The following is a 26,022-nucleotide window of genomic DNA, read 5'->3' on the forward strand; positions in this document are numbered from 1 at the left end:
ATCCTCCTTTCACCCCCTTGCCCATGACCCCACCCCCCATCAACAAACCATCATCTCCCAGACCATACACAACCTCATCACCTCAGGAGATCTCCCACCCACAGCTTCCAACCTCATAGTTCGGGAACCCTGCACCACCCGACTCTACCTCCTTCCTAAGATTCACCCCAGCCACCTGACCACCCCATTGTCTCAGCCTGCTCCTGCCCCACTGAACTCATCTCCACGTACCTCGATACTGTCCTATCCCCCCAGTCCAGGAACTCCCCTCATACGTTCGAGACACCACCCACGCCCTCCACCTCCTCCAAGACTTCCGTTTCCCCAGTCCCCAACGCTTCATCTTCACCATGGACATCCAATCCCTCTACACCTCCATTCACCATGACCAGGACCTCCAAGCCCTCTGTTTCTTCCTCTCCCGATGTCCCCAACAGTACCCTTCCACTGCCACTCTCATTCGTTTGGCTGAACTGGTCCTCACCCTTAACAATTTCTCTTTCGAATCCTCCCACTTCCTCCAGACAAAAGAAACTTCCTCCACCTGCATAGGCCCCATCTATGCCTGTCTCTTTGTTGGCTACGTAGAACACCCCATCTTCCGTAGTTATACCGGCACCACTCCCCACCTCTTCCTCCGCTACATTGATGACTGCAACAATGCCACCTCGTGCTCCCGCGAGGAGGTTGAGCAGTTCATCAACTTCGTCCCCACTTCCATCCACCTATTGCACTTTCAGCTACCTTCTCCCCAGCCCCACCCCCTTGCATTTATCTCTCTACCCCGGAGGGTCTCAGCCTCATTCCTGATGAAGAGGTTTTGCCCAAAACGTCGATTTCACTGCTCTTTGGATGCTGCCTGACTTGCTGTGCTTTTCCAGCACCACTCTAATCTTGACTGTAACCTTGTGTGCCTCACCCTGTTTAAGTTCCCTATGATTTGTACATTCTTATTTGCAATGATTTGTCTGTACTGCTTGCAAAATAAAGATTTTCACTATACTTAGGTATATATGACTATAACAAATCAAATCAAAAATTCTGGGTAATGAGGTGCTCCTCTCATCTTCCCCTTCCACCATTTGTGTTGGTGACTGGCCCTCCACACATTTTCATCATGCAGCTGCCTCTTTCCGTCTTGTCTGTGGGACCATGGAGGCCTGATGTGTTATCCTTTTCCTTTTGTTTCTCACCGGTATCCACTCCCCCTCCCATCTCCTTTTTGTTCTCTCCTCCTCCATTGACTCTGTCTGCTAAAGTGGATGTTGAGTCAGTTGCTGTGCCACTACACGGGCTATCTTTTCTTTTCCAGCCTGTCCTTCCTTCTAGATGCCCCTCGTTTCAGTTTTCTTGCTGGAGAGTGACACCTTACTGTCCTTTGGAGATGCATAGCTTGTGTTGCGACTTCCTGCTATCTAAGCGTATGAGGGGGGGGGTGGGGTTGGGGTGTTTGGGGGGGGGTGGTGGTGGGGGCAACCCTATCCCATCTTGGGCAGGCCTTGTACAGGTGACCACACAGCTTGTAGCTCTTGGATTCCTTGCAGCCCTTAGTCAGGTGCCTGTCCTGTTTTCAGTTCCTGTAGAGGGTCGCTTTGCAGTCTGCTCCCATGTGCCCCCTCTTCCTGCTGGGTGAGCACATTCTATGCTGCCCATGTATGTCAGGTAGCCTCGGCTCCCTTTAATCGCAAGGCTGGAGGGGGGGTGTATGATGTTCCCACTAGCATCCACCTTCAGGGTTACCTTGACTTGCCACTTTCTGGTCCAAATGCTGAAGGTATCCACTACGTCAGTGCTGCCTCCTTCATCTTTAGGTACCTTCTCAGGAAGGTCAGCATATCTGTTGCGGGAATGTGAGGGTTGTACATATGGATTGTAACAACCCAGCCCCTCCATTCAGGGAGAATGAACAATGGCGCCACAGACAGGATGGAGAGGGACCCTCACCTTTTTTCTCCTCAAATACCTTCAGGAGGTGCTCACATTGCTTCATGCTCCTGTAGGTCACACCTGCAGAAATCCAGGACTCTCCTCATGAAGAAATTCCAATCAACTGGTGATCTTTCCCCCACCTTCACAGTCACCCTGATTGTACTGCAGACTCTCTAGCCTGAGGTATGGGCACTAATAGAGGCCATAGTTCTGGTTGGCTGGTCAGTCACTGAATTGGTGTTAGGCTAAAGCCAGGATAAAGTCGCTTCTCGGCCTTTTGGCTCGGAATATGTGTAGTTCCTGAGGACCAGAGGAAGAGATTCTGCTCGAGTGCTGTCGGTTCGACGCGGCGGACGTGTGCTGGCGGGGGAGAAACCGCGGGGATCGTGCTGCGAGTCGTCGGAGCTGCTGGAGACCATCGCTGGATCGTGATTGGAAGTTGGAGGATCATTTGGTTGTGCTGACCTGCTCTTGGTGGACCTTTATGCTGGCTTCGGTCTAACGCCAATTCAGGTACCAGCCAACCTCAGAGCTATGGCCTCAGCAGCCGTTCGCAGCCCTGGCCCGGGCATTCGCAATACAGTCAGGGTGACTGTGAAGAAGGTGGAGGAGCACACACCGGTCGATCGGACGGTGTTTGTGAAGAAGATTTTGCTGGAGTGCTGCGGGTTCGAAGCAGCGGACGTGTACTGCCTGCAGGATTTCCCTGTGACCTTCAGGAGCGTGAAGAATTGCGAGCAGCTCCTGAAGGTCTTCAAGGAGAAGGAAGAACCTCTGTTCTCCATCTTGTCGGCGGTCCTGTTGTGTGTGCTTCCTGCGCAGAGGAGCCGGGTTGTAACAATCCAGATGTACAAACCTCACGTCCCAGCAACAGATGTCCTGACCTTCTTGAGAAGATACGTCCAGGTCGAGGGAGAGAGTACCGATGTGGTCGATCCTTTCGGGATCTGGACCAGCAAACGACAGGTCAGGGTAACCCTGAGGGTCGATGCCAGTGGGAACATCCTCCATCCATCCTCCAGCTTTGCCATCGGAGGAAGCAGAGGTTACCTGACATACGCAGGGCAGCCAAAAGTGTGCCGAACCTGTGGGAGGTCAGGCCACATGGCGGCGGAATGCAAGGTGACCGTCTGCCGAAATTACAAGCAGGAAGGCCACCCGACCAAGGAATGTAAGGAGGCCAAGAACTGTAATCTGTGCGGAGAGGCGGGCCACATGTACAAGGCCTGCCCAAGACGAGGTGCCGCCACCTAAACGCAGATGGCCAGAGGTGGCAACACGAGCCGTGGACTGCCCAAGACCAGCAAGGTGCCACAAAACAGCACGGGAACGGTGTCTGGAGGCAACCAGAAGGAAGGGCGGGCTGTAGCGGAGCAGACGTCAGACAGCGGGGAGGTGCAGCAGCCGATCCAAGCTCCTGCAAGACAGACGGAGGAAATGGAAGAGAAGAGAGACCAAAGGAAGCAGAGGATTGGATTACTGTGAAAAGCAGGAAGAGGAAACCTCCCAAAGCCACCCAGCGAGGGGGGAAGCGACACCTACGCGACAAGGACACATGCAGCTCTTCCGACGGTGAGGATGGGCGCAAGGCAGATCATCACCAGAGGAAGAGACAGAGCGCCGTGGGGAAAAAGGAGGGCAGCACCGCCCAAGCAGGAAAAGATGATCCCTCTGAGGGGACGGGTAAAGCCCTCCCCCCACCCGGTGAGAACCAAGAGGTACCCACCGGCCCACAGCTCCAGGTAACTGGGAGCAGCGGTCCTGTGACAGCCCCGCTGTCAGGTGGAGAACTGGACCATGCGGACCCTGGGCCCGTCCCGAAGACACCAGAGCGGGGAAATGGCTCCAGCGTGGAGCCAGACAGCTACCTCAGCCCTGGGAGGGTCCAGCAGTTTGCCGTCATCACGGGAATGCACACAACTACCCCAGAGGGGCAAGGCCAGCAGCAAATGGACACTGGTAACCTTGTAAACTGTTAAAATGGGGTTAAAAATTGCCAGCATCAGTGTGCGTAGCATCAAATCGGCTACGCGATGTGTTTCTACGATGGCCTTCCTGGCTAACGTTAAAGCCGACGTCCTGTTTCTGCAGGAGTGTGGGATACCGCACCTCAGCAGCTACAGGAGATGGTCGAGCTTGTGGGCCCATGGGCCGTCAGTATGGTAGGGGGCAACGATAGCTGCACCTCCGGCCTGGGTATCCTGTTGAGAGGAGGCAACTTCACCATCTCCGAGGTTAAGGAGGTGGTGGGCGGGCGCCTCCTCGTCGCCGACATCTTGTACAGGAATGCTCCCCTGAGACTGATAAATGTGTACGCCCCAGTGGGTAAGAGTGAACAGTTGGCCATCCTGCAGCAGCTTCCACTGTTGCTGGCTACGTCCAGGCCGGTCATTCTGGCCGGAGACTTCAACTGTATCATTGATGCAGATGGACAATCCGGCGGGGGGGACAGTAAACTGGACACCACGTCCAGAGTCCTGATGGACACGGTAAAAGATGCCAAGCTGCACGACATCTTCAGCGCCCCTGCAGACGGAGCGCAGCGTAGATACACCTGGTCACAGGCAGACGGGTCTATCTGCTCAAGGATAGATTACCTGTTTGTGTCCCGAACGCTCTCGGTCAGATCCACCGACGTCAAGCCGGTGTTCTTCTCCGACCACTGCCTCCTGCTGGCCGACTGTCACCTACAGGACGAGCAGCGGGCTGGTAAAGGAACGTGGAAGCTGAACACCAAGCTGTTGACCCCGGGAAACATTGAGGAGCTCAAGAGGGACTACGCAGGTTGGAGAACCGTGAAGCCCCTCTTTGAGTCCCCAGTGGACTGGTGGGAAACAGTAAAAGGGAACATCAAGAGGTTCTTCATCCTCAAAGGTGTTCAGGAGGCGAGAGAGAGGCGGGGAAAACTGTCCCAGCTCCAGGAAAGTATGCAGAACCTGCTCCTGCTGCAGACGATGGGGGTGGATGTCACGGAGGACCTCAAGGAGGTGAAGGGCCAGCAAGCCTCGCTCTTTGCTTCGGAGGCCTCCAAGATAATCTTCCGGTCCAGGGTCCGCTCAGTGGAGCAGGACGAGACGTGCTCACGTTTCTTCTTCCAGAAGGTGCACAAAGAGAGCTCCGTGCTCAGCAGCCTGAAGGAAGAAGATGGCTCGCTAACGTCATCTCAGGCTGATGTCATGAGGATCAGTAAATCCTTCTATGCCAGTCTGTATGACGCGAAGCCGACCGACAACGGGACCTCCCAGTCGTTCCTGTCCTCTATCACGGAGGTCTTAGACGACAGAACATGGGAGAGGCTGGACCAGCCGCTATCTCTGGACGAGCTGACCAAGGCCCTCGAGTCCTTCGAAAAGAATAAAACTCCCGGAAGCGACGGCTTACCGGTCAAGCTCTATTCTGCTCTGTGGGACTTGATTGGCCAGGACCTGCTGGAGGTGTATGTCAGTATGCTTCGGGCAGGTACCATGAGCGAATCCATGAGGAAAGGCATCATCACCCTCATCTACAAGCGGAAGGGGGAGAGGGAGAAACTCAAAAATTGGAGACCAATCTCACTGTTGAATGCGGATTACAAAATTCTGTCAAAGGTAATCGCCAACCGGGTCAGGTCTGCTCTGGGGTCGGTGATTCACCCTGACCAAACTTGTGCTGTACCGGGCAGGAAGATCGCTGAGAGTCTCGCACTCCTCAGGGATACGATCGCCTACGTGCAGGACAGAGGGTTGGACACCTGCCTGATCAGCCTGGACCAGGAGAAAGCCTTTGACAGGATATCACACACGTATATGAGAGATGTTCTCTCCAAAATGGGCTTTGGGGAGGGAATCTGCAGTTGGATCAGACTGCTCTACACCAACATTGTCAGTGCAGTCTCAATCAATGGGTGGGAATCAGATAGCTTCCCAGTCAGATCTGGAGTCAGGCAGGGCTGCCCTCTCTCTCCTGCCTTGTTTGTGTGTTGCATAGAGCCATTTGCCGAGTCCATCAGGAAGGATGCGAGCTTGAGAGGAGTGACTATTCCTGGCAGCGGGGGCCTGCAGGTTAAGGCCTCCCTGTACATGGATGACGTCGCCGTTTTCTGCTCGGATCCGCTGTCCGTGCGCAGACTCATGTGCATCTGTGACCAGTTCGAACGGGCCTCGGGGGCCAAGGTAAACCGAGGCAAGAGCGAGGCCATGCTCTTTGGGAACTGGGCTGACCAATCCTCAATCCCCTTCACCGTCAGGACCGACCACCTGAAGGTGCTGGGTATTTGGTTCGGAGGGGCTGGGCGTGCGCCAAGTCTTGGGAGGAGCGTATCAGCAAAGTGAGGCAGAAACTGGGCAGATGGAAGCTACGGTCACTCTCCATCGCGGGAAAAAACCTGGTCATCAGGTGTGAGGCACTGTCATTGCTATTATACGTGGCACAGGTCTGGCCTATTCCCAGAACCTGTACCGCTGCAGTCACCCGGGCCATCTTCCAGTTCATATGGAGGTCAAAGATGGACCGGGTCCGAAGGGACTCGCTGTACAAAGATCTGGGCAACGAGGGAAAAAATACACCCAATGCCACCCTCACCCTGATGGCCACCTTTGTGTGTGGCTGCATCAAGCTGTGCGTGGATCCCCGGTACGCAAACACCAAGTGTCACTACGTACTGAGGTTCTACCTGTCCCCGGTGTTGCGAAGGATGGGCCTGGCCTCGCTGCCGCGGAACGCTCCGAGTAGTTGGACCGTTCCGTATCACCTGTCCTTCGTGGAGAAGTTTATGAAGAAAAACACCTTTGACCACAAGTCCATCAGGAAGTGGTCAGCACGTAGTGTCCTTGAGACCCTTCGTGAAAAGGAGAGGGCGGATCCTATCGAGCGGTTCCCTGAGCAGACTGTCAAAGCCATTTGGCAGAATGCCTCATCGCCAGAACTTTCCAACAAGCACCAAGACATGGCTTGGCTGGTGGTGAGAAGGGCTCTGCCTATGAGATCCTTTATGCATGCCCGGACTCTCAGCCGCACCGCACGCTGCCCTCGAAGCGGCTGCGGGGGGGACGAGACTGTCACACACCTCCTTCTGGAATGTGCCTATGCAGAGGAAGTCTGGAGAGGAGTGCAGTGGTGTTTGTCGAGGTTCGTCCCGAGTAGCGCCGTGACGCGGGACTCCGTGCTCTACGGTCTGTTCCCCGGGACGCACACCGAGACAAACATCAACTGTGCCTGGAGGATCATCAACTCGGTGAAGGACGCTCTCTGGGTGGTCCGAAACCTGCTGATCTTCCAGCTGAAGGAGTTGACCCCGACTGAGTGTTGCAGACTGGCACATTCCATGGTCCAGGACTACGTGTTGAGGGACGCGCTGAGGCTTGGGGCAGCTGCCGCCAAGGCGCGGTGGGGAAAGACCACCGTGTAACATCTGCCTGCCTAACGAAGAACAGGGGGCCCATGCAGTCATTTGGGCTCTGCTGACGCCTCAGCTAATCATATGGGCATATGATTGAAAAATGTACAGACCTGTATAAAAATGATAAATCCTGACCTATGTATATGCATGTTTACATATGTATGGCATGACCAACTGTACAGACCATCAAAATATTTTATGAATAAAGTATATTTTTGAAATAAAAAAAAAATAAAGCCAGGATAAAGTTCCACCAATTTAAGCTCAGCTCAACTGATCATTCTCCAAGTTCTGGCCACAGTCACAATCCAGTGAAGATCTCACGATCTTCTGACAATGATGACAAAGGTTCTCAGATCAGACCTGTCCTGGGACAGCCACCTTCTTGATCCTGGTCTCTCCACTGTCAGTGATTCTGTTTGCAGAAGGTGTGTTGTTGAGGCACCCTTAAACTTGATCAGTGTGAAATCTATGAACCAGTAAGAACTTCTACTCTTACGTACACTTTTTTTTTAGAATTTTACAGTAAGACTAACTGTATATTTAATGGTGGACTAACTTCACAGTTATTACTAATCATCTCCAGTAATTTCTGTTCTTTCTTTCATAATCATTTATTTCACTATCTGCGATTTCACCTTAAAAATGAGGAATTTTAAGTGCTTTGGATCCCTGATTTACAGCCTGTGAGTATTTCTACATGAGTGGCTGCTTTCCTGCTTGCTGATTTTATTACGGTTAAGACATCTTTTTGCTTTGGTGTCAAATCTAAAATACCATTAGCAAAAAGGTTAATCCGTGCTACAGAAATTGTTATGGTGAGCAATTTTCTTCAAGCTCAAGAGCTCCAAATACAAAATATAGCCTGTTATTTTCTCCCAGCTATCCCCATTTCACCATGTTTCCATCGATTGCATTTGTTATATTTGGATTAAGTTACTACATGTTTTATTTATCTTGTAGCAATACAGGGATGACTCTACTTCTAAATCCAAAAACAAATTACATACAGGACTTCAACCATCTTCTGTGGTTACGTGGGAAGGTGCTGTGGGAAGAGGGTGTGTATTAGTGGTTGATGAAAGGACTAGGGTATCCCAGAGGGAATGATTCTTGCGAGATGCAGACAGGGGAGTGAGGGGAAGATGCATTTGGTGGTGGCTCTCTGCTGGAGTTGGCTGAAATGGTGGAGAATGATCCTTTGAATGTGAAGGCTGGTGGGATGAAAAATGAGGACAAGAGAACCCATGTTATGAGTGACGGGAAGGGCAATGGTGGAAGCACGGATGATAGGTCGGGATATGGTTGAGGACTCTGTCAACCAGTCAGCAGAAAACCACCATCATGGAAGAAGTAAGCCATGTTAGCAGCACTGTTTTGGAAGGTGACATCATCTGAACAGATGAGGTGGAAGCAAAAGAACTAGGACTATGGGATGAAATCCTTGCAGGACATGGGGTGTGACAGGCTGTAGTGAAAGTGGCTATGGGAATCAGTGGCTTTGTGGTGGATGGCAGTGGACAGATTATTTCCCATAATGGAGACAGAGAGGTCAAGGAAAGGAAGGGAAGTGTTTGAAATGGATGATGTGAAAGTTATAGAAGAGTGGAAATTGGAAGCAAAATGAATGAATTTTCCAAGGTCCTGGCAGGAGCATGAAGCAGCACTGAAACAGTCATTGAAGTATGGGAGAAAAGAATTGTGGGAGGAGGCAAGTGTAGGACTGGAACAAAGATTGCTGTACATACCCCATAAAGAGATAGACATAACTGAGACCTATGCAGGTGCCCATAGACACTCCTTTGACTTGGCAGAAGTGAGATGAATTAAAAGAGAAATTGTTCAGCCAGGCAGAGGAAAATGGTGGTGGATGGGGTTTGTTCAAGCCTTTGGTCGAGGAAGAAGCTGAGAGATCTCAGATCATCCTGGTGGGGAATGGGGGGATAGAGCGATTTGATATTCTTAGTGAACAAGAAGCAGTTAGGGCCAGAGAACTGGAAATTGTAAGTAAGGTAGTGTGCATCAGAGGGATAGTGGATATAAGTGGGCAGGGTCTGGACAAAGGGAGACAGGATGAAGCCAAGGTAGGAGGAAATGCGCTTGGTGAAGCAGGAACATGCTGATATGATTAGCATACCAGGGGGTAGTCTCGTTTGTGGATTTTGGGACAGAGGTAGAAGAAGGCTGTCTGGAGTTGGAAGACTATAAGGTTGGAGACCTTATGTGGGGAAAGATCTCCAGAGATAATGATGTAGTCCTGGAAACAATGGCATGATGTTTGGATGTGGGGTCATGGTCCGGGGCAGGTGGGAAGAAATGTCTGAGAATTGGTGTTGAGCCTATGCAAGGTAAAGATCAGTGCACCAAACTACAATGGCACCGCCTCCGTTTGATAACAAAGTTAGAGTGGGACCTGAGACAGTGCAGTGATGGACCTAGTACTGGCAAACAGAGTTGAACAAGGTGTTTGAAGTAGATTGGGAGAGCATTTTAATGATAACAACCACAATACCGCATGTTTTAAGATTGTTTTGGAAAACAAAAAAGATGATCTGTAAAAAAGGCTTATGGATTGTGGAAAGGATGGACAATCTGGCCAGTGTAGGCAGGGAATAACTACTTGTGAGTAGCTTTATAGTAGAACAGTTTGGGGAAGTTGGGGCATTGGGGGACATTCAAAAAGGAATTGGGGAGCCTACAGATCCAAAAATGTTCCCATTAGGATGAAATGTAGGAGTAAACTCTGGATGTCTGGGAATATGCAGGACTAGATAAGAAAGAAAAGAAATTTTTAACAGGTACAAAGTGGCCAAATCAAAGGAAGATCTAGTGAAGTATTGAAAGTGCTGGGGGGATCTTTAAAGTGAACAAATCCCCAGGTCTAGATGAGTTGTATCCTAGGCTGTTGTATAAAATGAGTGAAGAAGTTACATGGACTCTGACGCAAATTTTTAATTTCTCTCTGGCCACAGGGGAAATCCCAGAGAACTGGAGGATAGCTAACATAGTACAAATTTTCAAGAAGAAATACAGGAACAAACCAAGGAATTACAGACCCGGGAGTCTCACATCAATTATAGAAATGTTATTGGAGAAAATTCTAAAGGAGGGAATTAACTTCCACTTGGAGGAGCAAGGTTTGATCAGGGACAATCAGCATGGCTTTGTCAGAGGGTGGTTATACCTAACAAATTTGATTAAAGTTTTCAAGGTAGTCATCAGGTATGTAGATGAGGGCAATGCAGTCGATATAGTCCATATGGATTTCAGTAAAGAATTTGACAAGATCCCTCATGGGAAACTAATAAAGAGGATGAAAACACATGGGGTCCAGAGTAACTTGGAATGTTGGATCCAAAATTGGCTTAGTGATAGGAGACAGAGGGTGGTGGTAGAAGGCTGTTTGTGTGACTGGAACTTGGTGACGAATGATACTACAGGATCAGTGCTGGGTCCCTTATCTTTGTGATATATATGAATGATACAGAAGAGAATGTTGTGGAGAGATTATGACACAAAGCTTGTGAATGACACAAAGATTGGTTAGGTGGTTGACAATAAAGAAGAAGATCTTAAGGTAAAGGAAGAAATAAATGGATTGGTCAGATGGGCAGATCACCAGCAGATAACACTAGTAAATGTGAGATGATGTACTTTGGACAGGATAACAAGATAAGGGAATATTCACTGAATGGCAGAACACTAGAAAGCTCAGAGGAACAGAGAGTGGCGAGAATCTGGAACGCACTACCCTGTACTACTGGAAGAGTAGTAATGGAGGGAAACTGCACAAACATTAAAAAAAGTACATGTTGAAATGTACGATGGGCCAAGAGTTGGAAAGTGGGATTGGTGTAAATTTCTAGTAATTTAGTCAGTGCAGATTCAAAGGGATGAAAGGCCTCTTCTGTATGATTCTATGATCTTCTTATCCACTCTATGGAGAAACCTATCTTCATATTTAGGGTGTGAACTTTTGCATTGAATGTCAACATTCCTATTAATGTCAGCAGCTGGAAAATTAAACCCAAAATAAATACTCTGCAAGTAATTCAACAGAGTAACTTCAAGGGTTTTTCAGTCTGCTGCAGCATCTCTCATTCTGTCTACCACAAATTATTTATTGTGTTATGAAGGTTCATAGAGAACAGATGTCTTGCCAAAAAGCACTTGGATGTCTTCACTAATTGTTGTTTGATAAGTAGAATGATAAGAATTATTCTAAAGCGTGAATAGAATTTGACCTTATTTGTTCAATTTTGATTATAGGAAAAAAACAAATAAACTAACAAACATAAAATAGACATTAGCTTGCAGAAAGTGCTTGAACTTGCATCTAGTCCATGTGGAGATGCTAGGGCTGGAGACTATTGTCAATCTCAAAGCCTGAGTCCAGCTACCAAAGATGACCTGCAACTGAAATAACACCTAGATAAAGCTACTTATCCAAAATAGCTTCAGTATTTTAAATAAAATGTTGTTATTTTGGAATGCCAGACATAATTAGCCAACCTTGATTGTGAGGATAGAGTTTATGGGCTATCTTGGAAAGAATAAATTCGTTTATCGCAAACTGTCTTTGTATGATAGAATTTTACATTGAATGACCTCATTTTCAAATGTAAACTGAAGCCAGGGGGTTAAATTTGAACAGAGGAACTTATGAAGTTATGAGGGGGTGAATTGGCTGAGGTGGATTGGGAAGAAACTCTAAAAGGTGTAAAGATACATGTATGCAATTGATAGTTTTTAAAAAGGTATTACATGGTTTACAGCAAATGCGCATTCCCTCAAGGTGCAGAAATGCAGAAAAAAAAGGATTAACTAAAAAAGAAGTTAAGGATTATATACAACCGAAAGAGAAGGCCTATAACATTACCAAAAATAGTAATAAACTTGAGGATTGGGAGGATTTGAGAAGACAGCAAAGATAAACCAAGAAGCTGTTAGTTTCACACCAGGGTCATGAATAAAGAAGTCAGTGGTTAGTTCATTTAGCCCAGAAGCCATGAGTTGCTTTGACATGCTGGCTCAAATATTGAAGCAATAATGAACTAGTGCAAAATAACAACACCAACATATCCAGAAAGAGAACATCAGTCTGCATGACGTGCATAGTATATTTGTACAACACTGAGCATCTACTGATTTGAAACCCTTTTGTAATAAAGGAACAAATCACGATTTAGATGTGGTGTCCTTAAAGCCAAGCATGATAAATCAATAGCAGCCTATATCATAGAGAAACCCCATATCCTGGCAGAGTCATGTCCATACCCCCGTGTCTCTTGTCACAGAGAACACTGTTTATATTACTCTCCTGCTGAAAATGTGTTGCTGGAAAAGCGCAGCAGGTCAGGCAGCATCCAAGGAACAGGAGAATCGACGTTTCGGGCATAAGCCCTTCTTCAGGAATGAGGAAAGTGTGCCCAGCAGGCTAAGATAAAAGGTAGGGAGGAGGGACTTGGGGGAGGGGCGTTGGAAATGCGATAGGTGGAGGGAGGTCAAGGTGAGGGTGATAGGCCGGAGTGGGGTGGGGGAGGAGAGGTCAGGAAGAAGATTGCAGGTTAGGAAGGCGGTGCTGAGTTCGAGGGATTTGACTGAGACAAGGTGGGGGGAGGGGAAATGAGGAAACTGGAGAAATCTGAGTTCATCCCTTGTGGTTGGAGGGTTCCTAGGCGGAAGATGAGGCGCTCCTCCTCCAACCGTCGTGTTGCCATGGTCTGGCGATGGAGGAGTCCAAGGACCTGCATGTCCTTGGTGGAGTGGGAGGGGGAGTTGAAGTGTTGAGCCACGGGGTGGTTGGCTTGGTTGGTCTGGGTGTCCCAGAGGTGTTCTCTGAAACGTTCCTCAAGTAGGCGGCCTGTCTCCCCAATATAGAGGAGGCCACCTCGGGTGCAGCGGATGCAATAGATGATGTGTGTGGAGGTGCAGGTGAATTTGTGGCGGATATGAAAGTATCCCTTGGGGCCTTGGAGGGAAGTAAGGGGGGAGGTGTGGGCGCAAGTTTTGCATTTCTTGCGGTTGCAGGGGAAGGTGCCGGGAGTGGAGGTTGGGTTGGTGGGGGGTGTGGACCTGACGAGGGAGTCATGGAGGGAGTGGTCTTTTCGGAACGCTGATAGGGGAGGGGAGGGAAATATATCCCTGGTGGTGGGGTCTGTTTGGAGGTGGTGGAAATGACGGCGGATGATATGCTGTACATGGAGGTTGGTGGGGTGGTAGGTGAGGACCAGTGGGGTTCTGTCCTGGTGGCGGTTGGAGAGGCGGGGCTCAAGGGCGGAGTAGCGGGAAGTGGAAGAGATGCGGTGGAGGACATCGTCGACCACGTCTGGGGGAAATTGCGGTCCTTGATGAAGGAGGCCATCTGAGTTGTATGGATTTGGAACTGGTCCTCTTGGGAGCAGATGCGGCGGAGACGAAGGAATTGGGAATATGGGATGGCATTTTTACAGGGGGCAGGATGGGAGGAGGTGTAGTCTAGGTAGCTGTGGGGGTCGGTCGGTTTATAGTAAATGTCCGTGTTGATTCGGTCGCCCGAGATAGAAATGGAAAGGTCTAGGAAGGGGAGAGAGGAGTCTGAGATGGTCCAGGTGAACTTGAGGTCGGGGTGGAAGGTGTTGGTAAAGTGGATGAACTGTTCAACTTCCTCGTGGGAGCACGAGGCAGCGCAGATACAGTCATCGATGTAGCGGAGGAAAAGGTGGGGGGTAATGCTAGTGTAGCTGCGGAAGATGGACTGTTCCACATATCCTACGAAGAGGCAGGCATAGCTGGGGCCCATGCGGGTGCCCATGCCTACTCCTTTGGTTTGGAGGAAGTGGGAGGATTGGAAAGAGAAGTTGTTCAGGGTGAGGACCAGTTCAGTCAGTCAAAGGAGGGTGTCAGTGGAAGGGTACTGGTTGTTACGGCGGGAAAGGAAGAAGCAGAGGGCTTTGAGTCCTTCGTGATGGGGGATGGAGGCGTACAGGGACTGGATGTCCATGGTGACGATAAGGCGTTGGGGACCGGGGAAGCAAAATCATGGAGGACGTGGAGGGCGTGGGTGGTGTCCCAAACGTAGGTGGGGAGTTCTTGGACTAAGGGGGACAGGAACCGTGTTGAGGTATGCAGAGATGAGTTCGGTGCGGCAGGAGCAGGCTGAGACAATGGGTCAGCCGGGGCAGTCAGGTTTGTGGATTTTGGGCAGGAGGTAGAAACGGGCGGTGCGGGGTTGTGGGACTATGAGGTTGGAGGCGGTGGATGGGAGATCCCCTGAGGTGATGAGGTTATGGATGGTCTGGGAGATGATGGTTTGGTGGTGGGAATGGGGTCATGGTCAAGGGGACTGTAGGAGGAGATGTCCGCGAGCTGGCGTTTAGCCTCAGCGGTATAAAGGTCGGTGCGCCAAACTACCACCGCGCCTCCCTTGTCTGCTGGTTTGATAGTGAGGTTGGGGTTGGAACGGAGGGAGTGGAGGGCTGCATGTTCCGAGGGTGAGAGGTTGGAGTGGGTGAGAGGGGTGGTGAAGTTGAGGCGGTTAATGTCGCGGCGGCAGTTGGCTATGAAGAGATCGAGGGTGGGTAAGAGGCCAGCACGGGGTGTCCAGGTGGATGGGGTGTGTTGGAGGCAGGAGAAGGGGCCGTCAGAGGGTGGGCGAGAGTCCTGGTTGAAGAAGTAGGCGCGGAGACGAAGGCGGCGGAAGAATTGTTCGATGTCACGCCGCGTGTTGAACTTGTTGATCCGAGAGCGTAGGGGAATGAAGGTGAGGCCTCTGCTGAGGACTGATCTTTCATCCTCAGAGAGAGGTAGTCCTGGAGGGATGGTGAAAACACGGCAGGGCTGGGAGCTAGGACCTGGTGTGGGGCTGGAGCAGGGAGTGGAGGCGGGGTTAGGCGTGGGGGCGGGGATGGAGATCAGCGTTGGGGCGGAGTTGGGCGTGGTGACGGAGATCAGCGTGGGGGCGGGTTAGGCATGGTGACAGAGATCGGCGTAGGGGTGGAGTTAAGCGTGGTGACGGAGATCGGTGTGGGGGCGGGGTTAGGTGTGGGGGCGGAGATCGGCATGGGGGCCGGGTTAGGCATGGTGACAGAGATCAGCGTGAGTGTGGAGTTAAGCATGGTGACGGAGATCGGTGTGGGGGCGGAGACACATGCGGCGTTGTGGTCGTGCAGGTTAGTGATGTCACTGGGGGCGGAAGTGGCTGCGGCGATGGCAACCCAGGGGGCGGAAGTGGCTGTGGCGACGACCGAGACAGTGTTATTCCCGATAGCCGCGGATGCCGCGAATTTGTCTGCGATGGTCTTCCTGGCGATCGTGGGGGCGGTTGTCTGGGCCGCGATCGCGGAGGAGGTTGTCTGGGCAGCGATTGCGAAGGCTGCGAGGTCGGTGGGGGCAGAAGTGACGTCATTGTCCGCGGCGTCGGTTGTTGCCGCAGGCGTTGTAGCAGACCCGTGGTTAATGGTGCCGGAACGATTTCGGAAGCTGATGGAAGATTCTGGAAGAGTTGAGGAACCCAGAGTGTGGGGGTAAGTACATGAAAGTTTTTGGTACTTACTGTCTTTAATTTCCGATATAGCTAGGAAGAAATGTTTGTTTAGTGTATGGATTCTTCTGTGGATGAAGAACAGTAGAGGTCCTTTGCAGATCTGTGGGAGTGTTGTCCTGAGCTGGGGTAGGTCTAGTTGCGGGGAATGTAGGTAGCGGCGCATGGCTGCAAGTGTGGAGCGGAGGATCCGGAGGGAGGTCTGTTGCTGGAGGCTTCTGATTTGTTGTAGGTACTGGTTGTCCTGGTTGGGTCCAAATTTTGTTGGTCAGAACGTAGTCCTGACATGGGATGGGAAGCATTAATCATTCTGTTATGCAGTGAATTGGAAGATGTTACAGACGCACTGAAATAACTCCACAAAGACTGATACGCCATCATTAAGTCAGCCTTTATTTACATGTGCACAGTACATGACACTAACCCAGCTAGCTCAGAGATGGGTCCTGGAGTGAACAGAACCCCTGACTCTTTATGTACTTATTTATTTTTTCAAAGTGAACAGAACCTTTGACCATCCTGTTTATTCTTTTTTCATTTTTTATTCCTTTTTTTCCCCCACACTACTGCCTAACTGCGGTAGGGCTTATTCTTTCCCCGGAACCCATGTTGTGTGTGTGCAGGTGTGGGGCACAGTGAAAGACACAAGGTGCATATATCTCTATTCAAATTTCCACCACCAGGAAGAAAGGAAACAGCCGAGTGGCCAGTGACAAACACTGCCCTTCACATCAAAGGGCAGTGCTGTGTGATCAAAAACAGTGAAGGGGAGGGTAGGGACTAAATCAAAATAGAGTTGGAGGGAGAAATGATGCACTCCACTCCCTGCGGAGCCACCTCTCCCTGAACAACTCCAGGGTGTTGGTGGACACCGCGTGCTCCTTCTCCAAGGACACCCGGGCTCTAAGTTGCCACGGAAGAGGGGCAGGCAGACACTCCTGTTTCTTTTTTTTTAAATTCTCTTTTGTTTTCTTTTCCTTCAACCCCCACACTACCGCCAAACTGCAGTAGTGCTTATTTTTTCCCAATGGTGTGTGTGTGCAGGTGTGAGACACAGTGAGAGACACAAAGTGCATGAATCTTTATTCAATTTCCACCACCAGGAAGATAGGAAAACACCCGGGTGGCCAGTGACAAATACTGCCCCTCACATCAAAGGGCAGTGCTGTGTGATCAAAACAGTGAAGGGCAGGGTAAGGACTAAATCAAAATAAAGTTGGAGGGAGAAATAATGCACTCCACCCCCTGCGGCGCCCACCTCTCCCTGAACAACTCCAGGGTGTTGGTCGACGCCGCGTGCTCCTTCTCCAAGGACACCCGGGCTCTAACGTAACCGCGGAAGAGGGGCAGGCAGTCGGCCCTAACGACCCCCTCCACGGCCCGCTGCCTGGACCTGTTGATGGCCAGTTTGGCCAGGCCCAGGAGCAGACCCACGAGGAGGTCTTCAGACCTGCCCTCCTTCCTCCGTACCGGGTGCCCAAAGATCAGGAGCGTGAGACTGAAGTGCAGCCAAAAACAGAGGAGAAGGTTTTTCAGGAAATCAGAAAGGGAGTGCAAACGCCCACACCCAATATAGACGTGGTCCACAGACTCCACAGCGTCACAGAACAAGCAGTTGGGCTGGGAGTCCGTGAACCACCGCAACCTGCGGTTGCAGGGGTCTGCTGCGTGCAGCACCCTCCATCCCAGATCCCCGAGAGAAAGGGGGAGGACTCCCGCGTAGAGAGCCCTCCACTGGGGATCCCCACCGCCCGGTGGCAAATGGACACGCCAAGGCGTGTCCGGACAGTGGATGAGGGAGAAGAGGTGGACGGTGTGCAGCAGCAGTCGGTACAGGGCTCTCCTTTTCATATCCCTAAACAAAACAAAATTAAAATTTCGGAGGCGGCTCAGGTTGTGGGGCACAGGCTCCCGCGGGAAGTACGGGACCTTGGGGCCAATGTGAAATTCCGTCCGGGCTGGGGTGAGCGCGGACGGGATCCCACCGCACACCTGAGCGTCCTCCAACTGGTGCACTACGTCGGGTCCGAGCACCGCCGTTTTGAGGCGTCGGATGGCGGTGGCCACGTACTGGACGTCTACCGCTGCCCTGCCTGCTATGTCCTGCGGCAGCGTCCAGCCCAGGCCCCCGGCACCCAGCACGTCCCCGACCCTGGTCACCCTCGCCGCCGCGGCCCTCCCCTCCGACAGCCACTCGAACCCGCGAGTACGGAGGTGCGGATTCCTGAGCAACGGCTCCCTGACGACAGCCGCTACTCCAGCCGGAGGGTAGGCGCGACGCGATTCGACCATGTTCCAGACAGTGATCAGGTCCTGGTAAAAGACAGGCAGCGTCTTGAGGGCGACCTCCAAACCGTCACGGTCGACGAACAGGAGCTGCGTGTCGGACACTCCTGTTTATTTTTTTTTATATATTTTTTTTTTCTTTTTTTTATTTTAACCCCCACACTACCACCTAAGTGCGGTAGTGCTTATTTTTTCCCCCAGCACCCATGGTGTGTGTGTGTGCAGGTGTGAGACACAGTGAAAGACACAAAGTGCACCAATCTTTATTCAATTTCCACCACCAGGAAGATAGAAAAACACCCGGGTGGCCAGTGACAAACACTGCCCTTCGCATCAAAGGGCAGTGCTGTGTGATCAAAACAGTGAAGGGGTGGGTAGGGACTAAATCAAAATAGAGTTGGAGGGAGAAATGATGCACTCCGCTCCCTGCGGCGCCCACCTCTCCCTGAACAACTCCAGGGTGTTGGTGGACACCGCGTGCTCCTTCTCCAAGGACACCCGGGCTCTAACATAACCGCGGAAGAGGGGCAGGCAGTCGGCCCTAACGACCCCCTCCACGGCCCGCTGCCTGGACCTGTTGATGGCCAGCTTGGCCAGGCCCAGGAGCAGACCCACGAGGAGGTCTTCAGACCTGCCCTCCTTCCTCCGTACCGGGTGCCCAAAGATCAGGAGCGTGGGACTGAAGTGCAGCCAAACACAGAGGAGAAGGTTTTTAAGGAAATCAAAAAGGGAGTGCAAACGCCCACACCCAATATATACATGGTCCACGGACTCCACAGCGCCACAGAACAAGCAGTTGGGCTGGGAGTCCGTGAACCACCGCAATCTGCGGTTGCAGGGGACTGCTGCGTGCAGCACCCTCCACCCCAGATCCCCGAGAGAAAGGGGGAGGACTCCCGCGTAGAGAGCCCTCCACTGGGGATCCCCACCGCCCGGTGGCAAATGGGCACGCCAAGGCGTGTCCGGACGGTGGATGAGGGAGAAGAGGTGGATGGTGTGCAGCAGCAGTCGGTACAGGGCTCTCCTTTTCACCTCCCTAAACAAAACACAATTAAAATTCCGGAGGCGGCTCAGGTTGTGGGGCACAGGCTCCCGCGGGAAGTACGGGACCTTGGGGCCAATGTGAAATTCCGTCCGGGCTGGGGTGAGCGCGGACGGGATCCCACCGCACACCTGAGCGTCCTCCAACTGGTGCACTACGTCGGGTCCGAGCACCGCCGTTTTAAGGCGTCGGATGGCGGTGGCCACGTACTGGACGTCTACCGCTGCCCTGCCTGCTATGTCCTGCGGCAGCGTCCAGCCCAGGCCCCCGGCACCCAGCACGTCCCCGACCCTGGTCACCCTCGCCGCCGCGGCCCTCCCCTCCGACAGCCACTCGAACCCGCGAGTACGGAGGTGCGGATTCCTGAGCAACGGCTCCCTGACGACAGCCGCTACTCCAGCCGGAGGGTAGGCGCGACGCGATTCGACCATGTTCCAGACAGTGATCAGGTCCTGGTAAAAGACAGGCAGCGTCTTGAGGGCGACCTCCAAACCGTCACGGTCGACGAACAGGAGCTGCGTGTCGGACACTCCTGTTTATTTATTTATTTATTTATTTTTTTCCTTTTCTTTTTTTTTTCTTTTTTTTTTCTTTTTTTTTTAACCCCCACACTACCACCTAAGTGCGGTAGTGCTTATTTTATCCCCAGCACCCATGGTGTGTGTGTGCAGGTGTGAGACACAGTGAAAGACACAAAGTGCACCAATCTTTATTCAATTTCCACCACCAGGAAGATAGGAAAACACCCGGGTGGCCAGTGACAAGCACTGCCCTTCACATCAAAGGGCAGTGCTGTGTGATCAAAACAGTGAAGGGGTGGGTAGGGACTAAATCAAAATAGAGTTGGAGGGAGAAATGATGCACTCCACTCCCTGCGGCGCCCACCTCTCCCTGAACAACTCCAGGGTGTTGGTGGACACCGCGTGCTCCTTCTCCAAGGACACCCGGGCTCTAACATAACCGCGGAAGAGGGGCAGGCAGTCGGCCCTAACGACCCCCTCCACGGCCCGCTGCCTGGACCTGTTGATGGCCAGCTTGGCCAGGCCCAGGAGCAGACCCACGAGGAGGTCTTCAGACCTGCCCTCCTTCCTCCGTACCGGGTGCCCAAAGATCAGGAGCGTGGGACTGAAGTGCAGCCAAACACAGAGGAGAAGGTTTTTAAGGAAATCAAAAAGGGAGTGCAAACGCCCACACCCAATATATACATGGTCCACGGACTCCACAGCGCCACAGAACAAGCAGTTGGGCTGGGAGTCCGTGAACCACCGCAATCTGCGGTTGCAGGGGACTGCTGCGTGCAGCACCCTCCACCCCAGATCCCCGAGAGAAAGGGGGAGGACTCCCGCGTAGAGAGCCCTCCACTGGGGATCCCCACCGCCCGGTGGCAAATGGGCACGCCAAGGCGTGTCCGGACGGTGGATGAGGGAGAAGAGGTGGATGGTGTGCAGCAGCAGTCGGTACAGGGCTCTCCTTTTCACCTCCCGAAACAAAACAAAATTAAAATTTCGGAGGCGGCTCAGGTTGTGGGGCACAGGCTCCCGCGGGAAGTACGGGACCTTGGGGCCAATGTGAAATTCCGTCCGGGCTGGGGTGAGCGCGGACGGGATCCCACCGCGCACCTGAGCGTCCTCCAACTGGTGCACTACGTCGGGTCCGAGCACCGCCGTTTTAAGGCGTCGGATGGCGGTGGCCACGTACTGGACGTCTACCGCTGCCCTGCCTGCTATGTCCTGCGGCAGCGTCCAGCCCAGGCCCCCGGCACCCAGCACGTCCCCGACCCTGGTCACCCTCGCCGCCGCGGCCCTCCCCTCCGACAGCCACTCGAACCCGCGAGTACGGAGGTGCGGATTCCTGAGCAACGGCTCCCTGACGACAGCCGCTACTCCAGCCGGAGGGTAGGCGCGACGCGATTCGACCATGTTCCAGACAGTGATCAGGTCCTGGTAAAAGACAGGCAGCGTCTTGAGGGCGACCTCCAAACCGTCACGGTCGACGAACAGGAGCTGCGTGTCGGACACTCCTGTTTATATCTGTCAACTGTAACTCCCTATTGGACCAGGTTAACAGCCCCAATCATGGAACTAAGGCTGACCTTGTTCCATTCACTACACCCACCTTCCCCTTTCTAAAGAATTCCCATGTGAATATGTCTACATATCCATCATTATCACCAGTGGTCCTTTCTCTACCTTACTCTGAGGATATAGAACTGCCTCAAACAGTTTACAGATATCGGTGAGAACCTCCTTCATTGAGATGATGTATGTATTTCTCCCAGCTTAAGTTGCAGCAAGAGTAATATTCCCTGGAAGCAAAATCATAAATTGCTGGAGAAACTCATCTATAGAAAGAAAACAGAGTTCCACTAAGATCTGAAAAAAGACCATTCGATTCAAAATGCTAACTCTGCTTTCTCTCCACAGATGCTGCAAGACCTGCTGAGTTTCTCCAGCATTTTCTGTTTTTATTACAATTTCCAGCATCCACTACTCTTTAGTTTTCGGGGAACAGTAAAATAAAAGAAGGTAAACAAGTTGTATCATTGTCATTATGGAACAGAAAGAGGAAATATGTTCCATTCTCCCACTATATGATCTCTGACTCTGCGAGTTTGTTTGCCTCAATTGTCTACCAATTCCCTTTTGAAAGTACTCGTCACCTCTGCTTCCACCATCTTTGTTGATTTTGAATACAGGTCATTATGACATGCTGCAAAGAAATGCTCTTCCACATATCCCTCTGCATTTCTTAATCCAAAACCTTAATTTCTGTTCCTTAGTCCTCATACAAACTCTTTTTCCCTCTTCCATCTCCGTCTCATACTGCAGATTAATGGGGTTGTTATTTGGCACCTAAGATAATGAGTTGAAAAATGTGACACTGGAAAAGCACAGCAGGTCAGGCAGCATCTGGGGAGCAGGCGTATCAATGTTTTGGGCATAAGCTCTTCATCAGGGCTTATCACCTTTGATCTCCAGCATCTGCAGTGCTAAATTTCCACCTATGATGGTAAGCAAGTAGTCTAAACAAAACCAAATCCTTCTCCTCCTGTCAAATTTGCTAATGTTAAGCAACAGTAGGAAACTCAAAGCACTTCCAGACAGAGCCAGTAGAAAACAACCAACAAACATGAAAGTAATTGCCTGTCCCTTTAGATACTAATGACTAATGAGTGTTTTTCCTTGACACTGAATCAATGTTCTTAAATGTTTTTAAATCAGGATTTTAGCTGGAGATTGAATATAGTAGCACTGGCAATATCAGTGTTAAATACATACTGATGCCATAATCCATCTATTTGTACACTTCCATTTCATGTGATTAGCAGCTAAACTAATGCCCTCATTCCTGATGAAGGGCTCCTGCCCGAAACGTTGATTTTCCTGTTCCTCAGATGCTGCCTGACCTGCTGTGCTTTTCCAGCACCACTCTAATCTTGACTCTAATCTTCAGCATCTGCAGTGCTCACTTTTGCCAAACTAATGTGCTCACTAGCTTGGCATCTGACATGCACACTGCTCGAGTTCCATTTTGGTATCAAAATGGCACCTTAGGTGCACAAACGATAGGTTCTCCAGAAGCAAATTTGGGGCTAATGATTTTAAGATAATAACCTTACTTGATTCCCCCAGTCATAACACTTTTATATGAAGATTTAAAGGTTGTTTATGATGCACATTAAGTGTGTCTAGTACAATTCTCAAGAGGTTGGCATGGGAGTTTTAGAGTAATCACACATGAAATGCATTTGAAATGATTCTCGAGCAGCATTTGTCAGATTCATCGCAATCACAGTTTCAGCTTGGATATTCAGTTACATTTTTACAATCCACAATTTAGCAATTGTTGAATTTAACTTGAAGCAGTTTCAAGCATGGCTTCCAGGTGGGCATGTACAAACTATTACTCCAAATTTCAATCCTGGAATATTTCAGTCCCTGGGTCACATTTAAGTAGCAGCTAAGGTGTGGTGGGAAGAGAGTGTATAGTGCTCAGCTGGCAGATGAAGGCAATGGCAAGAGAGGGTACAGTGGTCAAAGCCAACAACATTAAAATTGGATTGCAATGTGAACAAAGCAGGAAATGTTTCAAGTTACAATGAAAATTCTATAGCTGAAAGAAATAATACAAATGCATAAGATAATGTGAAATTGGAAAAATCGCTTCCTCAGCCTATTTCTTTCACAGTCTAATTTGTTTTGTGAAAAGTAGTTCACCGACTTAACCCCATAGGCAAGTTATGTTTAAATATGCCAGCATCCTGAATCTGAACCATAATTTGATTAGCAATGATTTAACGCTAGCCTACTTGACTCGAGGCAAAAATACATACTCTCATCCTTCTCCAGGTAGCAGACCCATCTCTGTAAAGGTAATGAAATCCTGAATAAATTGCCCTAACCCCTGCTCCCCTGATGCCAGTGAGGAAATTAGGTAGTCCAACAAGGTCAGTCTAGTTTATTTGAATATATTTTAGTGGCAGTCACAACACAGTATGGGATGAGTGAAAAAGCCCTGCAGGTCAGGATTTATACCATGAGGGACCAGCAAAGTAGAGTTGCTGTGTGTCTATAGAAGTAGCTGTTCCTTCTTAACTGGTGGTGTGCAAGGTCTTCATTGCAGAATAGGCCAGCAGAGTGGGTTAACAAAATAGTCGTGATTCAACAGAGGCGGTGTAAACTAAATGCGAGGACACTCTGGAGGACCACCTTGCACTCTAACCAGAAACATTCAGTACAAAAAAGCTCTGGCATTTGGAGGGCTCCTTAGTCACTTCAGTACATTATCAGTAAATTACAAATATCTCCTGAGTCTTTAATGAACTTTCCACATATCTTGTATACTCTGCATCAAACAAACATGCTCAAAAATGTGAGGTTATTGATTTCAAGTAATTTTGTTTTCTAAACTTCAGCCATGGGGCTCAGTAGCACAGTTCAGGACATTACTGTTCTTGGAAAAAACTTAGAGAATACAAGTTAGTGATGCAGTGTGTATTCAGCTTGAAACACTTCAAATGACTTATTCTATAGGCTGGGAACTTTGCTCACTGAAAGCATACATCAGGAATTTCATTTGGTGCCCCCCACAATTTATCATTTATAATTTCAATTCGTAAACCTACCTTTGGAGCTTGTTTAAACTGAAAATATTTTAGAAAGGAAAGATCAGGGAAGAAGTGCATTTGTTTCTCCTTAAAAGTCCTCTACAGATACAATCTTTCATCTCTGTCACATTCTCCTTGGCACCGTCTATCAGTTTATGCTAATTCTAGTTCTCCAGTACCTGGTTATCTCTTTCTGTAAAAACCAAGATCTCCAAGCAATTTCTGAATAGTGACCTTCATCAGTCAGAGCTTGTCAGTCCAGGTAATAGATATTTGCTGAAGTAAAGGTGATTTTCACCAGGCCTATAGATGACAGGATTCTTGATTCGCTTTTGGGAATCACTCAGGTTTCATCCTTGCTTCTATTTTCCTTCCAGAAATAAAACCTAATCATTTCAAAATGTTTGGGAAGGAAAGAATCCTGTCGTGTAATTTAAAGTAGAAGAAAAGGTTGTTGACAGCAACACAACATGACCCGTGAGGGGTTTATTCACATAGGCAGGCATAAGCTGCTAGAAACAAGTAAAAAAGAAAGAGAAATGAGAATGAAAAAAGACTGACTTGAATTTATATAGCATCTTTCATTGATCTCAGGAAATCCTAGAACACTAAACAGCTAGTGAAGTTCTTTTGAAATATAGTTACTGCAGTAATACAAGAAACGCAACAGCCAAATCTTACAGAATATTACTGTCAAGTGTGGTGGGGGCGCACTGATTACTTTCTTCTCCATTGGTCACAACAAAATTTTAACTTATCTGGGTTAATGATACATATGTTTCAGTCTGTATCTGGCTGAGTATCAGAACATTTCTTTAGACAATGAAGTATAACAAGTTTGTTACAAATAAAAATTAGTCAAACTGACATGCAAAGCTTATTGACAAAAAAGTCGAATATCCCAAAACTGACGAGCCATGTATGGTTAAAAGTCTTCATGCGGTTAAACACAACAAGAAATAAAGACGGATGAGAAAGATCTCTCAGATTTCTCAACAATAACACCTTCCTTCTGATGGTTTACTATCCCTTCCTTGTGATTATCCTCCCCTGAATTCTGGAAACTGCCCTGGTCAGTAGCTTAACCACCAGCTTCTTCACAGACTTAAAAATCTGATGAAGGAGCAGCGCTCCGAAAGCTCGTGCTTCCAATTAAACCTGATGGACTATAATCTGGTGTTGTGTGATTTTTAACTTTGTACACCCCAGTCCAACACCAGCATCTCCAAGTCATTCTTCACAAACAGCTAGCTTCACCAATCCAGTACTGCTCCTGAGCTCTAATCTTTAGTTTGCTGAATTGTTAGGCTGAATCGCCTCCTTCCAGAACATATCATGTCTGCACCAGCTCTCCAATGACCATTTAGACTTAGTTCAAAATTTGTGAGAAGATTTGTAGCTCGGGTGCTCGTTGTTGTGGTTCTGTTCGCCGAGCTGGGAATTTGTGTTGCAGACGTTTCGTCCCCTGTCTAGGTGACATCCTCAGTGCTTGGGAGCCTCCTGTGAAGCGCTTCTGTGATCTTTCCTCTGGCATTTATAGTGGTTTGCCGGAGGAAACATCCCATAAGCTTGTTCCTATTCATAAATTGCTCTCTTTTATTTCAGATAGTACATTGCTGACTGAACCATGTGTGAAAAAGTTGTTTTTCACATTACATTTGTTATGTTTTCAAGTTATTTGAAATTTGTTCCCTCTCATTTTCAATTCTTTTACAAACAGAAATAGGTTCTCTCTATCTACTGTTATAATTTAAAAAACT

At 49.7% G+C, this 26,022-nt stretch overlaps 1 protein-coding gene across 1 annotated transcript in view; it reads right to left on the reverse strand.

Moving 5' to 3' along the window:
* gckr (glucokinase (hexokinase 4) regulator) overlaps nt 1-26,022 on the reverse strand; it is a 119,031-nt gene that overhangs the window by 76,675 nt on the left and 16,334 nt on the right. Inside the window, 1 exon segment of the mRNA XM_087976631.1 lies at nt 15,532-15,779. Coding sequence (XP_087832757.1) covers nt 15,532-15,779 — 248 coding nt within the window.

Source organism: Chiloscyllium plagiosum, unplaced genomic scaffold (genome assembly GCF_037043375.1).
Source record: "Chiloscyllium plagiosum isolate Xiang-an unplaced genomic scaffold, Cpla_swu_hap1 HiC_scaffold_3, whole genome shotgun sequence".
Classification (NCBI taxonomy): domain Eukaryota; kingdom Metazoa; phylum Chordata; class Chondrichthyes; order Orectolobiformes; family Hemiscylliidae; genus Chiloscyllium; species Chiloscyllium plagiosum.